The sequence below is a fragment of the Vulpes lagopus genome, chromosome 6 (assembly GCF_018345385.1).
Source record: "Vulpes lagopus strain Blue_001 chromosome 6, ASM1834538v1, whole genome shotgun sequence".
In the NCBI taxonomy this organism is placed as follows: Eukaryota; Metazoa; Chordata; class Mammalia; order Carnivora; family Canidae; genus Vulpes; species Vulpes lagopus.
The window spans coordinates 84974195-84991570 of record NC_054829.1 but is presented as its reverse complement, the minus strand read 5'-3'; the positions used below and the strand labels follow the sequence as shown (position 1 = coordinate 84991570).

At 36.9% G+C, this 17376-nt stretch overlaps 1 protein-coding gene across 1 annotated transcript in view; it reads right to left on the bottom strand.

The window, feature by feature from the left end:
• Positions 1–17376, bottom strand: part of ARHGAP24 (Rho GTPase activating protein 24) — a 504876-nt gene that overhangs the window by 263043 nt on the left and 224457 nt on the right. The window contains exon 3 of the mRNA XM_041758959.1: positions 13202–13289. Within this exon, the coding sequence (XP_041614893.1) occupies positions 13202–13289 (88 nt within the window). The remainder of the gene's footprint in view (positions 1–13201; positions 13290–17376) is intronic.

The following is a 17376-nucleotide window of genomic DNA, read 5'->3' as shown; positions in this document are numbered from 1 at the left end:
ACTGTTAGAAAGGGACTCATTCCCAAAGAAAATAAGCCTGATTTAAAAAACAAAAGATAATAGTAACACAGGGGGGGGCATGTCTAGTCTATTTATTTCATGCAAAATGCTAAAAACAAACCTAGAAGCAAAATTAAGAATTTTAATTTTTTTTAGAGATTTATTTGGTCATGAAAGACACACACACACACACACACACACACAGAGAGAGAGAGAGAGAGAGGCACAGGCAGAGGGAGAAGCAGGCTCCATGCAGGGAGCCCAACTTGGGACTGGATCGCAGGTCTCCAGGATCACGCCCTGGGCTGAAGGTGGCGCTAAACCACTGAGCCACCAGGGCTGCCCAAAATTAAGAATTTTAAATTCAAGGATAACTTATAGGAAAGTGTAGCTAGATATAAAATATTTGTTCTTTCTCTGAACAGCCTCCATTTCTATTTCACTTGTTCTTAGCTAATACTTTGGTTGCTATATCACTCAGGATTCCCATTATTTATGAAAGGATTAAGTAGAATTTTGGATTGTGGCTTGATGTATAGCAAGGTCTGAATTTTTGCTTCTTTCTTTGAGTAATGGGATGGGACTCAAGTAGTCAGTAATAAATATAACAAGAGTTTGCCTCATAAAAAGAGAAGCTTCTGGAAGAACAGCAATGTTTTTCTTCTTCTTGTCCCTATTTTATTTTTATTTTATTTATTCATGAGAGACACAGAAAGAGAGAGCAAGAGGCAGAGACACAGGCAGAGGGAGAAGCAGGCTCCATGCCAGGGAGCCAAACGTGGGACTCAATCCTGGGTCTCCAGGATCACGCCCTAGGCTGAAGATGGCACTAAACCACTAAGCCATCTGGGTTGCCCTCTTCTTGACCCTATTATGGACTGAGTTGTATTTCCCCAAAATTCATATGTTGAAGTCCCAAGCCCTAGTACCTCAGAGTCTGACCCTGTTTGGGGATGGGGTCTTATAGAGGCAAATAAGTTAAAATGAGATCATGAGAGTAGACCCTAGTTCAAACTGACTACTGTCTTTTTAGGAAAGGGAAATTTTAAGACACAGATGGATGCAAAGGAAAGACTTTGAGAAGATACAGGAAGAAGGCAGCCAACTGATGCTTTAGAAGAAACCCACTTCTGCTAACACCTTCATCTTGGATTTCTAGCCTCCATAGCTGTAAGAAAAAAAATTTCTGTTGTTTAAGCCACCTAGTCTATGGTACTTTGTTAGAGGGTCTCTGAAAACTAATAAGCACTTTTTCCTACCCACTCCTCTTTCTTGTCATAGACACAAAATGTTATTTTAAAAGCGTGCTGATCAAGTAGGAGTTCATGGGAAACCTTTTCGTATGGGATCAGGGGATCCTTAAACCAATGCTACTTCGTAGCAGTCTAGTGACTGTCCTCTAAAGTTGGTGAGGGCCATTAGACTCATAGCTGGTTGATGCACTTTGAATTAATATAAAAGTTCAAATTTAGGTTTATTACTCTGATGTTTGAAATATAAGCACTTGATTAGCATTGAGTTCTATATTTTCACAAAATTAGCTGAATGCCTGTGAGGATAGCCTGGTATCTGAATGCAGCTAAGCTCCCTAAGAATCAGGACTTCTTTGAATTGGCACTGTAAACGAAACAGCCAAGTGGGTAGCTCCCCAGGACAGCCTGGATCAGCAGGACACACACATGAATCACACTGCATGTCCCCAGTACATCCCCTCTCTCTATTCCACAAGTACCCCTTTCTGGTCTCAAAACTTCCTTTATGCTTTGCCAATATTTCTTCAGCCTGAAATTCCTAACCCCAGAGTCATCTAATCAAAATCCTGTCATTTCTTTAAATTCTAACTGCAGACTCACCATATATCTAAAGCAAACAGTTTGGTATTTAGCAAAACAGTTAGCAAAGTGCCTGGAATGAATTGGGGTTTTATAATTCCTAGGTGGTTCTTCTGCTAAATTGCCAGATTTCTTATTTAAGCTGTAGGGATGTCAGCAGGTTAGACCAGTATATTTCTGCAAGATCCAGGATATTTCAGGATTGCCATTTGGGCCCTTCTAGGCCTGATGTAATGGGGCTGTAAAGAAGAACAATTTTTAAGAAAGGCAGCATTTGAATAATGAACCAGGCAAATGAACCTAAAGATGAATAGACAAAGATAACATTTGTTTCAAAGCCAGGAAGTCCAACAGGCTCAAGGGTGCATGACTGGGTTGCAGATGATTCTTGAGATTTCACTTTTTGAAACATTCAGAAGGACTTCAGCTCAGTTTTCTGTTAAGAAGAAGGAAGAGAAGGAGAAGGGGGAGGAAGAAGAAGAGGAAGGGGGAAAAAGAGGAGGGGGAGAAAAGGAAAGGAAAGGAAAAAGAAAAGAGAAAAGAAACAAAAAAAAAAAGAAAGAAAAGGAAAGGAAAAGGAAAGAAAGTAAAAGAAAAGAATGAAAGAGCCTTCCCTGGTTTGCTGAGAGTTGGCACAGGGCCTAGTGATATGCCAGTTTTACCCTCGCTGCAAGCTTAGTTCCCATCCCAAATTATCAGCAGATGTCTGCTGCACACTCATTTTCCTTCTGCTACACTCCTTTTCCTGTGAAGTATGTTTTCTCTTTCTCATTCCCATATCATTTCTAACATATTGGTTGTTCTGTTGACTGGCCACCGACTCACTCAGACACTCTTTCCCCAGCTAAGATACAGCTCCAAGAGGCCCTACCACAGGAAAAAAACAACCTGGAGAAACTTCTCTTTTCATAATAACAGGCACTGACACTTGTTAAGCACTTCGCTACTTTCTTAACATGACTGGATTGCAAAGCCCTCTTCAATTATTGGATAAAAAAAAGACAGGTAAACATACACAGCCCATGAATGCATAATTAAAACAATGTCACAAAGGAAAAGGAAGGAGGAAAATCACATTTATGCCAACGAATAGCTTGTTAGTAAACAGCTGCTGCCACCCAAATACTAAAAGACACTATTGGTTTTAGTGTTAATGAAGGATGCAGTGCAAACTACTTTTCTTTTAAAGAGTACAGTCTGTGAAATTCATGAACTTCTCTGGTCTCCAGTATCCTTCAGTGTAGAGAAAGCTATGATCAAGTTGAATAATTCAGAGCTGCAAGGCTTTTAAAATTTTGATTAATACAGTGCCAAGATTCCATAGATAATAAAACTGAAGTCTAGTTCATTCATTAACTCAACAGACCTACGTGGAGCATATACTATAGGACAGCCACTCTGTCAGGCACCAGGGATAGAATTCAAGAGCTTCAAATCTAATGAGGAAGAAAGAGAATACAGACAACATAAGATAAGAAATGTGAGTCCCAAGGAGAGATGAAAAAAATGCAGAGTACATTAACTTTTTAAACCTTTAATCTCATTTATTTGTCCTCTTTATTTTTCTCAACTCCTAGATATTTGGCTTCTATGGGATCTAGAAAATAAACCTATCCATATTCTTGTCCTGAATTGGTATAAGAAAGCTGTAGACTGTGGTGGTTTTGTGGACTCAGATGGATGTGAAACCTGGTTTCAGCATTTATTAGAAATGTGAATGTTCACTACTGCTTACCAGAAAGGAAATTGGTATCAATCACAAATGTGGTCACAGATTAAATGAGTCATTGTATATAAAGCCTGGCATGTTTTATATAAGGCCAGACACCTATTTCAGTAAACCTTAGCTGTAAATATGATAGCAGTGTTTCTCATTGCTGATGTTAAAGGAAACTTGGTGGGTTAGGGGTAGAGAGATGTTAATAAATGAGTGGTAAGAAAAATAGCTACCCCTCTGAGAAAACGAGCTCATTAGTTCTCCCAGTAAGCAAAGTAGTGTCATTTTCCTTAAGATTAAATTTTTAAGATGCTAGCGTACATTGTAAAACTGTGAGTTTAGAAGCCACTTTGAGCTTGTTTGATCTTGCAAGGGATGCCTCCATTTTTGAATACTTATATCTCCCTGCACTTGTACAGACTAAACAAAACATGGTTTTGTTTGGTTTTGTTTGTGTGTTTGTTTTCATGCTAAGCACACCCATCTCCTATTATTGATATTCATTTCTTAAAAAGTTACATAACAGAGTTCAGCTCTGGGCAGAATCTGGAGTTCTAAATGAGCTAAGACAGGGTTTAAACTGAGAATTTTGGTTTGGTCACTAAAAGTTTTTAGATTCATCATGATTGGGGGGGGGGGGGAGGTATTATTAAAAGATGACGCTTCTAAATAAAACTGTTGGCAAACCACTCCTGAATCATGATTTTGAGGCTGTGGGTGATGCTATGGCCTGGGGAGACAGGCTGTCTCAGAGTTCTAATTCTGGCTCTGGTGGCACCAGTGGGGATTAGTGATTTATATTAGTATCTTCAGCTTCTTTTTCATAGGTTTGCTTTTTTTATCTAGCTACAGGATCCATAAGCTATGGCCCATGGGCCAAATCTGGTCTACTATCTATTTTTTATATGTTTTTAAGTGGTTGGAAAAAAATCAAAAGAAAAGTAATATTTCTTGCTATTTGAGCATTATATAAAATCCAAAATTTTGGTGTTCATTAATAAAGTTTTATTGGAACACAGTCAATACCCATTTGTTTACACTAAAATGGCAGAGTTGAGTAGTTACAATAGAGATGATCTGGCCTGCAAAACCTAAAATATTTATTCCCTGGTCCTTTCCAGAAAATCTTTGCTGACCTCTGATGTGGCATACAGAATGAATACTAGAATTAAATGGGGATGGATGAACATTCTACCAATTCCGTAAAAGAGCACTCTTCAATAAACACTCTTCACAAGTGTGATCATAAGATCACACTCCAAATCGGTTCACAAATGTGCCAAATGCCTTCTGGTTGACATGGCAGCCACTAGAATTTCAAGGGATTACAAACATTTCAAAATGCCCTTTGTATCATTTTAATAGCCTCTTTCAAATGTATATTTTAAGGCATTTTAAGTAGGAAGGGAATTTTGAAGCAATTTTTTTTTAAATAAAAGAATACACAGTAGCAAAAACATGCTGATTTTCAAGGCATTTATTTAATTCATGTTCAGAATTACTTGTGTATATAGAATTATGTTTTCATACCATAAACAACTCCTACTCACATTCTCTAAATGATTTCCACACATTAACTAAGAAAAAAAAATACAAGCTTCAAGGCTGCCTACAGACTTAGGCAGACAAAAAAAAGAGATTGTCCTAGTTGCCTTTGGGTAACAAATATAATTGCATGGATTTCGCCTTACTGTACTAACACAAAAGGGGGTGGGGAGTTGAGATAAAGAGAGTGGCATAAATTAAATGCCTTAGCAGCATATTTAACTAATGATTAAGAAAATGACCAACTTTTATGCCTGTTTTTTGCTAGAATACTATTAAAATATCTCCACATTTTCACACAAAATAGACATCAAATATTGGTTTACATTTTTAAATGTCATTTAAATGACAGCAAATTAATATAACCAATGACTTTATTCATCCTAAGACAAATTGTAAATATAGACATGGGTGATAAACTATCATTGCAGGTGCCAAATAATTATCTCAAAAATCAAAAACTGGCCAAGCTTTCTTCTTTCTCATAGACACCCAGAGCTATCTCTCAGAACTATCTATTTTCATATGGCCTATTCTATAGTGCAGCTGCATTGACCATCTAAATTGGTTCAAGTTTTGGTAAATTAAAAATTGTACAGTCTCCAGACCCAGGAAATGTTCCGCCTAGAAAGAGTTCTTTTTATAAATGCATGAAATAGGTCTGGAGAGTTACATTATCATAGAACCAGTAGAGAAAACAACTAGACCAGGGGGATAAAAGTAAAAACTGATTAACTGTATACCATGTGATTACAAATAAGAGAAAAAAATTTTTTTGTCACATTTATGCATGCATGTATACAGATGGCATAGATAGATGCATAGGAACATAGAGATAAATAGCTAAATATGGAGTAAAAGATAAATTGATAGATAAATAGAAATTAATAAAGTCTCTGGACCCCAAATTTAAGCTATGGATCTTAATCTAGAGTCCACCATTGGGTTTCAGGGAATCTTTGAAATCCCCCAAATTGTTTGCAATTTCGTTAAGTATTTACATTTTTCTGACAAAATGATACACAATGCCGTTTTTGGATTAAGTCCCCATGCTCCCTAACTTTTCACTTAGCTCATAAAAATGCTGAAATTTACGGAAGTGATACGCAATTGTCAGAGGGTACTGGAAATAATTAGCATAGTAACAGCTAATGGCAGGATAGATGACAACTTCTCCTTTTGTGAAGGGCTTAATTTCATTTCCAGGCAGATGAAAATCACTTTGGATTACCCTTCAAAATTCCTCTCTTTTATTTTTTCACTTCCATAGCTGTCTCTTAATCTCTCATCTCCTTTTCTTCTTTTCCTGGATGAAGATAAGAAAACCTTCCAGTTCTAGTTATTATTGATTTGGGGCACTGGGACGACATGGAGCTTTGAGAGTCTGGAATATTGGTAACTACCCTTGAAAATCATAATGAGTCTTCCCTTGGAGAATACCTGTGCAGGTCAGTGTACTGCTTTCCAACATACAAGTAATATTAAGTGTGCTTGCTGGTGGCTAGATAGTGAGTGATAACTTGGCTAGCATGTGAAGGGAGTCTGTGAAGAAGCTGAGACAGTTTTAGCAAAATGAGTTCCATAATGAAGAATGCTGAGCTCCAGCATGAAACAGTTTTCTGTAGGAAAAAATTACAAGATGCACATTCCTTCTGTGACATAGTTATTCACATATAAGTAAGGCATCTGCAGGCAAGTGAGTTTTTCTCTCCAGTTTTTTATGACAGGATAGCTGTGACCTTAGAACATACGTTCAAAAGAACTGTAAGTGGGCACCTTTATCTAGTCCTATTTTTATGATAGGCTTAAACATAGAAATAATTGCAAATAAATGAGAATGTCTATTCTCACTTCAAGTGCCAAAGTCTTAATACAAAAATATCTATTTCCCTTAGTAATAATAAAAATCTGCATGCTCATATTTCAGAAATCCAGCTCCAGCCTCTAACACTTCATATTCTTAAGCCAGAATCTATATAACTTCATTTTGATTTTCTGGAACTTTACCTTTGTAAAGATAAGTCAGTCACACACTCACACACACACACACACACACGCACATGCATTCATTGATAGTGTCAGCTATTTGACCATTGATTGAATTTATTGTGCTTCAGTTTCTTTACCTGGAAATGGAGACAACAGAGCTGGCCTCCTGGAGCGGTCATAATGATCAAATTAAATGATAGATACAAAGAGCCTGGAACATTGCCTGGGATACAGAAAGCTAGATACAAATAAAGCTATAGCTACTCTCATGGATTCCCTACTGCTCTGTCTAGATCCTAGAGGCTGGTATGTTGGCTACTGATGACTCACAGAAGCCTTCATGGAAATTGCTCTCCTTTGCAACAGGGAGCTGCTTCACCGGAGTTTGTCTTCCCTTTCCCCATCACAACTAGACTAGCTGATGCCAGGAAACCATGTCTGGTTCCTTTTAGAGTAGCTCTGAGGGGGATTCCAGCTCTGGGGCCCCTGCAGCATCAGCTGAGACCTCAATTGCAACTGTGCTGTGGGCCAGCTCCTCCTTATGCCTGATCCTGCTTTCTTTGCTTCTCACAGATGAAATATCTCCAGAGGGCATTTCCCCCACTACATGGTTTAAAAATCTGTCTATCTGTCTATCTATCTATCTATCTATCTATCTATCTATCTATCTATCATCTATCTATCCATCCATCTTATGTATCTATGTATCTATCTATCCATCTATCTATCTTCTATCTCCAGTATACTTAACATACAGTGCTATATTAGTTTCAAGTATATGATATAATGATTCAAAAATTTTATGCATGAATCAAGATAAGGTATTTTTAACCTCCTTCCCCTGTTTCACCCATTCCCCCATCCACCTGTACTCTGGCAACCATTTTATTCTACTGTATTTAAGAGTATGGTTTTTTGTTTTTTGTTTTTGTTGTTGTTGTTCATTTGTTTGGCTTCTCTTTTTTTTTGTATATTTTTCATTGGAGTTTGATTTGCCAACATATAGTATAACACCCAGTGCTGATCCCGTCAAGTGTCCCCCTCAGTGTCCATCACCCAGTCACCCCATCCCTCCGCCCTCCTCCCCTTCCACTAACCTTTCTTTGTTTCCCAGAGTTAGGAGTCTCATGTTCTGTCTCCCTCTCTGATATTTCCTACTCATTTTCACTCCTTTCCCCTTTAATCCCTGTCACTACTCTTTATATTTCTCGAATGAATGAAACCGTATGTTTGCCCTTCTCCCATTGACTTACTTCACTCAGCATAATACCCTCCAGTTCTATCCACGTTGAAGCAAATGGTGGGTATTCGTCATTTCTAATGGCTGAATAATATTCTCAAATTCTACATATGAGGGGAATCATATGGTATTTGCATTCCTCTGACAGGCTTGTTTCATTTAACATTATACCCTCCAGATCCATCCATATTTTTGCAAATGGCAATTTCATTATTTTTTAAAAACAATATAAAATATGCATACTATAATATTTTCTTTATCCATTCACCTGTTGATAGATACTTGAGTTGCTTCCACATCCTGGCTATTCTAAATAATACTAAATGATGCTGCAATAAACATAGGGATGCATATATCTTTTCAATCCACAATTCACCTTTTAACATCACTATCCATCAGAGAATGTTTCTCCAGAATCCAATCAAAGAGCATAGACAAATATAGATAAAAAGTTGTCTTTCCATTACCCTGGAATTGCTGTTAAGATCAAAATCTGAAGAGAAAAACTACTAAAAACTCACCTTCTAAGTTGAAAACCACAATGGAAGTTGTACCTAGCCACTTCCCTTCAGGGCTTACAGAAAATGCATTTCAGAGAAAAAACCCAAACCCCATTTCTCTGCCCCTGACTATGACAAGAGGAAAATTAGGACAGAGAAAGTGCCTCTTGGAGAAAAGTTTTCAAAATAAACCCTATTTTTAAGGGGAGGAAAAGAAATTTTCTCAGCCATCAGAACAAGTCAGGAAAGCACAGGAGAGTTGCTGGTAAATTCTGAAGTATGCTAGAACTGTCATTTATACTTTCTCCAAGTTGAAGACTAACATGAAGATTTGCAAGTCATTCTATCTGCAGGGCCTGAGGCTCATGCTTCATGGAGAAAAGGGAAAGATGACAGCATTGAAGGAAGGGGTAACAGAGAAAGAGCCTTTGTTATCCCGCCTTAACAGACCAGGATATGTGAGTTTCCTGGTAGCTGGATAAGCATAAAGAAAGCAGCTGGCCTTGGGGCCTTCTGATGGTATCCCATCTAACAGGACCATGCCTACATTGGAAAATCCTACTATGTGAAGCAGATTTCCCATTCGAGGGATCCTGAATAATTCACAAATGTACTCTATGAGTGAATCAGCTTTTGGAGAGGGTGGTAATAACCAGTCAGTGTTAAGAGGATAACCTAAGCAACAGCTTCTGTGTAGACACACTTCTATCTTCTTCCATCTTTCTCTTGGTGTGGCATTATCAGAAAGGAAGGCAGAGAAATGGGACATAAAGAATTTCCCTCCACTTTAGCTAGGAGAGCTACAAAGAGGACTTTGCTGCACCCCAGGGGATGGAGAGATCTTACACAGCAGGAAATAAGAGTTCAATACAACCAAGTTAGGAGTAGCTATCGCCAATAATAAAACCATTTCATATGATTGTGAGTCCTCCATAAACCCAGTAAACATACACACTTCAATGAGTATTTATCCAGCACCTTGCATTTTACCACACCAGGTGTTAGAGACACCAAGATGAAAAGAAAGAGGTGGCTCCTACCTCTTATGGAATACACATTTCTTGTCTCCTTTTGCCAGCCTGCAGTCTCTGAATCTCTGTCTTCCCCCTCTGACAGACTATTCTTCAAAGAAAGTTAAGAATCATCATCCATTAATTACTGTTTAGTTCTTTTAAGCATCATAAGGAAAATTTGCCCAGAACACATTTTGAGAAGCAAAGAGACTGACTGCATTTTCTTGAAATAAGTACTATATGTTAAATTCTGCCAACATTCCTTTCTCAACCACATTTCCCCAATGCTTAGCACTTGGCCATAAAAGTTCACTCCAGTCTACAGTTTGGCATGCCTGACAGCAAAGTCTTCAAATTTGCCAATTTGGCTAAAATCCCCATTTTGAATAAGAGGTAGAGAAATAGGAAAAAAAAAAAACTGGAGCGAAATGCTGTAAATCATGGAATTATTTAGAGACAATCCATTTCATGGGATAATAACAAGTCTGAAAGAAGCTAATCCTAAATTATGGTAGATTTGTTTTCAGATAGATTTTTTACAAAAATTTAAAACCTGCATAGAAATATACAAACAAATCTAAGTAATATACAAAGATCTGAGACTTTCAATTCTACTGAGAAATCTTTTTTTGTATTATTTACACATAGCTATTACTTAATTTCAGAGGACATTTCAGACTAAAGCAAAACAGAAATGACAACACAAAAACTATCTATATGGCATATATGGATATATATATATATACACACACATATATAAAATTATAAAGAATTATATACTATAATATAATATCCTATAATACAAAGAATTATAAAGATATACAGCACCTAAACCAACAAACTGTGTATGTGTATATATATATATGCGCAAAGTACATATATATATGTACACACTCATACACAAAGGTGTGTGTATATATAAGGTACTAGATTATTTGGCAAAGAGCTTTTGGGAGGCTTTTGTTAGTTTTGTTGGAAATCAGTATTGGCAGGTGAGATTAAAGGATTTAATCCTATCCATTGATATACCTTGGGTAGTTGGGCTTGAGGTATTTGTACATAAGGACAAAATCATGTTGGATCTGCAAACATCATTTGTAGGATGAGTTTTCAAATGATTGAGAGAATTCCACAGACAAAGCCTATATAGAATAAGAATGTGTTCTTAGGATCTGCTGCCAGGCAGGACTACAGAAGGTTCTGTACAAGGCACTGACCACATTTCTGCAGTCCTTCCTGTTTACCACACTGTCTGAAAAATGAAAACACTCTTGCAGCTTTCCAGATTCCCTGTGTCAAACTATCACACAACTAGGATACTTAAAAAACATTATCTTATCATTCTCATTTGCAGAGATGGATCAAGTGTATTTAGTAATCCTAATTTTGCAAAAATTGTCCAGAAATCATGTGATACATATCCCCACATTTTCATACAAGTACAGAAGTATTTGTCTGGAAATTCTATCTTAATGTGAGGTGCACACTAATAAAGCCTCGATGTCCAAGATTAATGGCACAAACACTGGATTTTCAATGTAGCCAGAGTGTTTTTCCAACACTCTCTTTAAAGAAGTATCTGGCACAATTCTCTTGCCACTCCTTAAGGTAATTCAGAATTATAAAACCTAATTTGGAAGCTACTATATATTGTATTAATGATTCAGGAGTCATCTTTTCAAAGGAGCTATGGGCATAATATGTTTATTTCCATAATTACTGCAGCAAACCTAAATTTCCTTGAAGATATTTTTTTTGAAAGGACAACCTTCAGATTTCACATCACACAGTCTTAAACTTCTTAGGCTTTGCTCATCAAAAGCCATTATGTCACATGCCCTGCACATGAAACGCATGCCTTAGAGCAACAATCTTAGAGGGGGAAGTTTGGAGGCTTGCTGGGCTTGAACACACAATTCTTTCTAGAACAATCTTGACAGTATCCATCTATGTTATATCAGAACACCTTCACCAAAAGATGAAATCTCAACTCATTTAGCAGACAGAATGACAGCACAGACCTTTCATATTATTGGAGATAAGGAGTCAAAGCTGTCAGTTTAATACCATGTTCACTTAAAAGCCAATAGGCACTAATGTTGCAAATAAATAGGGAAGGAAATTTCCTCTAGTGATACTTCAAAGACTTTGCAACATCTGGAATTTGGTTCCATACAGGGTATTCCACTAAAAAGTAAGTATAAAAAGATTTTAATAGGGCAAACAAGATTCAGGTTTCTTACAATGTGTTCTCCCTGGGGGAAAACAAATAATACAAGGCATCTGACTAACCTTTCTGCACTTCAGCTGCATTAATTAACATTTAGTCATGGATTCCATCATGAGCCAGATGAACTCAGTGCTACAGCTGTTTCCAGTGAGGGGGGGAAATATGCTTCCACATTTTAGATTCCCAGCATTTATAAATCTGGAAAAAATGTTTTATTGACTGCCTTTGTGCCAGCATTATTGGTATGCTTTACATATTAGTCACCCAAATAAATTCACATACATCCTAGACTGTGATTAAATCAGTGTCAGTATCGCATGAACTGGGTTAGCCAGAGCCAACGCTATAAAAGCCACGTTCCTAATCCTTTTCCTTACATCAAGGATTAAGGAAGGGCTAAAAAACAGATCAAAGAAGTAGATCATGGCCTTGAAACAAAAATTATTGTTGAGTGAATCAAATATTTAAGTGGAGATCAGGTACTTTGAGAGAGAAGGATGCAGATGACTAGGAAAAAAAAAAAAAGAACAGATGTTGAAGAAATTTACCTACAGGATCTCATGGCTTGGCAGAGATGTCCTTCATGCTACAAGCCAAACATGTGGAAGTGGTTGGTTGGGAGCAAAGCTGAGTTACAGAACTGCATAGCTTGGCTAGTTGCTGAAAGAGGATTTTTGTTTTAATTTATTTTTAGAGCAAAGGTTCCTTTAAGATGCAGTCTGTGAAGAACTGTGACTGAATCAGCTGGGCAATGCATACCAACTATAACACCTTGTCCAATTTCTTTCTCTTTTTTTTTGCCAAATTTCATATCACAAGAGAACTATAAAACTGATTTTGTCTCTAATAGTCCCTTATAAATGCTATGTCATGACTTCTGGTCAACTCTGGAATCTCATGAGGACAAATGGATATCCAGTAGTAATATGGCCATGTGTCTTTTATGTGTGTGTGTGTTCGATCATTTGTACTGGTGTACAAACCTGGAATAATAACCTTTGTAAATGCTAACCGAACTTGACACTTGCTTTTCCAAATTAATGGTCTTCACCACAACCCAAGAAGAATAAAGGTTGTGTGTCTTCACTTTTAATAACATGGAATGGCATCAAGTTAAACCAGAAAAATATCCTACCTGGAACTACTTCAAAGAGGAATTTTCCTGGGCTCTCTTCATTGCATGGATGTTCAAGGACTTTATTTCCAGGCAGAAAAATAGTACCCTGTGAACACAAATATCCCAAACATCAACATCATCATAAGGCAAATACTGAATATCATCATCATCATCAATGAATATCCGAAGTGTATTTGTCATCCAGGATACAGTAATATGCATCAGACTCATTTATATTCCCAACTAATCAAAAATCATGTAACAGAATCATATTCGTTCAACATGTAATAAGTATTTGTTGAGCACCTGATGTGTATTACATCTTGGGTTCATTTTAAGCACCGATTTATTAAATGCATTCTGTGTGCCAAAATTTTTACTGAGCATTCTACCAACGTCATATTATTTAATTGTTAGAATAGTCTAATGAGCTAGGTATTATTTTCCCCCACTTTACAGCTGTGAAAACCAAGGCAGAGATATTAAGCTACTTAGCCAATGTTGTCTAACCTTCTCTTGATTATTCCTTCTCTTTTCTGTTAGATTTATCTCTCTTTAGTGTATTATTTCCATCAGTACTGAGACATACTTAAAATTCTATCCTGTTAAGAGATATTACTTTGACTCTCCCTCCCCCTTCAGCTCTCATTTTCCCCCCATTGCCTAGTCAAGCAGTTGCCTATATTTAATCTATTTCCTTACATGTATCCTCCGCAGCCTGGTTTGTGCACCCACAATTCTAATTCTATGAGTCTCACAAGCCCCATGCTTGACAATTTTCAATCTTCAATAAATTTGACTTCCCAGGAGCATTCAGCGCTATTAACCGCTCTTTTCTGAAGCACCTTTTTTCGTTGGTTTCTTAATGTTCTCCAGGTTTTCCTTTTTTTCTGTTCAGTCTCATCGGCTGGCTCTAAGTGTCCTTTAAATATTAAAGCGTTTTAAAGACGTATCTGTGATTCCTTCTCTTCTGAGTCTATGCTCTCTTCCTCTGAGCTTATTCATGCCTATGACTTCAATACCAACTATAACCCAAATGAATATCAGATTAATATTTCTAACTCAGGATTCTCTGAGCTTTACACCTTTATATCCAATAACTTATTGAATTTCCATCTGGATAGCTCAAAAGCATCTTAAAATAAATTTAGTCAAATTAAAAGTGCAGTTAATTTGGTCATATTTATGTATTGCCTAGCTTTGTGACTGGCATCTTCTTCCAATCAGTTGCAAAAGCCAAAAATGTAGGAGTCATTATCTCTAGTGTATCTCTACTACCTACCACCACTTCCTAACACTTCCTAGTTCAAGTGACTATTATCTGTAATCTGGTATGGTTTTGCTGTGTTTTTCTATTTTTTTAAAAAAGATTTTATTCATGTATTTGAGAGAGAGAAAGAAAGAGAGAGAGAGAGAGAGCATGCACACACCAGTGGGGGAGAGGCAGAGGGAGATGCAGACTCCCCGTTGAGCAGGGAGTCCATCTAGCACAGGGCTCAATCCCAAGACACCCCCAAGATCATGACCTGAGCTGAATGAAGGAAAACACTTAACTGACTGAGCCACCCAGGTACCCCTGTTGTCTGGTATGTTTTAAATTTACTGAATTCCCTATAATACTCAAACATCTTTCTTTTTTTTTTTTTAAAGATTTTATTTATTTATTCATGAGAGACACAGAGAGAGAGAGAGAGAGCGAGAGAGAGGCAGAGACATAGGCAGAGGGAGAAGCAGGCTCCATTCAGGGAGCCCAATCTGGGACTCGATTCCAGAACTCTAGGATCACTACCTGGGCTGAAGGCAGGCACTAAACCGCTGAGCCACCCAGGTGATCCTCAAAATCTTTCAATCCACTTTTTTCCTTAATATAGTCAAAGTATCTTCAGAAACAGAAATTTCACCTTGCAACTTTCTTGTTTAGAAATCTTCAATGCCTTTCATCTGCCCTAGATCACCTAGGATCATGTTCTGAATGGTCTACTCCATCCACGTCTATAAGCTCATTTTTCTACTCTTATGCTTTTGATGCTTTCTATGGCTTTCTATAATCAAGCTGATAAATAAATAAATAGTATAAATTCTCTAAGTAGTATCATACTCCCATCTACCATAGGACTACAATCTTTCCTGGATTATTTTATAACCATTGATTGATTGATTAATCCAAAATATACTTGCATAGCTTCCAGCGAATTTTCCTGCATGGATTTACCATTGTATGCAATTATGTTATTTGTAAAATTATTTGATTAATGTCTATCTCCATCATTAAACTCTAAGAGAGCAAGGATAATGTGTGTTTTGCTCCATTGATTTACCACCAATGTCTAGTGTTTTGCCTGCCATAAGATTAATGGTAAAAATTGTTAAGTGAATAAGTACTGTGAATGCAGTAAAGCCAAAATTCAAAACCACGCATGTCAGATTTAAAAGCCCATGTTATTGTAAACCATATTACATAGTCCAGCTTTGCCAGCTTGAAAGCAATATTTAACTCAAGTAATATTGTACTCAATTTTCATCCTACTTGGTTTGGTACAGAAACTTATGATCATCAATTCTGTCCACTTCTAGGCTTAGAGAGATAAAGCATAATACTCCCTAAGTAAAATTCAAGGAATTATAGGTTAGACACACCCCTCTCCCTCCCTGGTTACAAGATGAACTGTTGGAGGTACTGCTTTTGTTTTCCTCCTCCAGGAAATATATTTTCCTATTTATCAACACATCTAGTGTCTCTGGCCTATGGATCCCATTTTGTTTTCTTGTATTTTCCAATCATTTAAAAAATATTAAATATCTGAGAATATTCATCAAAATTAAGACCTTTTTAACTATTGACATGGTTTCCATATAAAGTGATACAATTAGTTGTTTCAATTAAAAGTTTATTTTACTTACTGAAATTATTTTGTGAAGTAATTAAAATTGTTCTAACACTTAGCTGAGTGTTAGAACATAGCATCTAACTTTCTAGACAGTTACAATATTCATTTATGCATGCATGTATGCTTGTATACTTGTATGTGTGCATGTATGGCTCCTGTTTACTTCTATGCCTTCAGGCTCTACTTCAGATCTTAATCTGTACATATATTGTAGAAGTTGAATTCAAGCCACCTTCCTGCATAAACAATTCTCCTGCATGAGCCATTCTCCTTCATGAAATCCCAAACTACTTCACTTGGTTATTAAAAAACAAAGTAGTGCTACCATTTGTTGTCTTTTTCATACATGTGAAATAGCTACTTCTGGCTGAGATTTTTATTTTAATTTTCAAATTTGACATCTTACAGATTTTATATTTTGACTGTTTTCCAAATAAATTGTGATGTCAGCATAATAGTTTAAATATCAGTAGACAAAGGTTAGGGGAGGTTATGCTATAATTGACAAACATTTGCTGTGGTTTATCCTAGAAGTCATTCAGTGAGTAAAATAAGGCAATTTAATTGAAACAGCTATCTTGATCACTTTGTATAGAAACCATATAAAGTCTATCACTGAGAGAAGTCTTGATAGTGAGTTATTTTCAAAGTATTCTGTAATTTTATATTGTTAGAAAATGTAGATAAAATTTAAAAGCCTGTAATTTACCCACCACCATAGATAATTAATATTAGCCCTATACATCCTCCCATATTTGCATATGTTTATATATGTGTCTACTTACACCTACAGTAATTTTTTAGAAAAGCAATCGAAATGAAGTCTAATTTATTATCTGTTTCAAAACTTAAAAAATCACGTTTTGTTATGCCAATTTAGCAATCAACATCATTTTTTAAAAGATTTTATTTATTTGACAAAGAGAAAGAGAGCACGCAAGCAGTGGGAGGGGCAGAGGCAGAGGGAGAAGCAGGCTCCCGCTAAGCAGGGAGCCCAACATGGGGCTCCATCCTAGGACCCTAGGATCATGCCCTGGAGCCGAAGGCAGAGCTTAACCGACTGGGCCACCCAGGCGCCCCATAAAGAACATTTTCATGAATATCCGTGAAGCTAAATCTTAGCTCCTCCTTAACCTATTCTGTAGGACAAATCCCTGAGAAACTAGTAGTCAAAAAGTATGCACCATTCATATGGGTTTGGTTAATTCTTCCAGAGCTGCCCTGAATCAACTAAGCAAACAGAGCTAATGAGCAAGTAAAATAAAAGTGCCCATATTACTGAGAGGTAGTTTGTTCAGATATTAT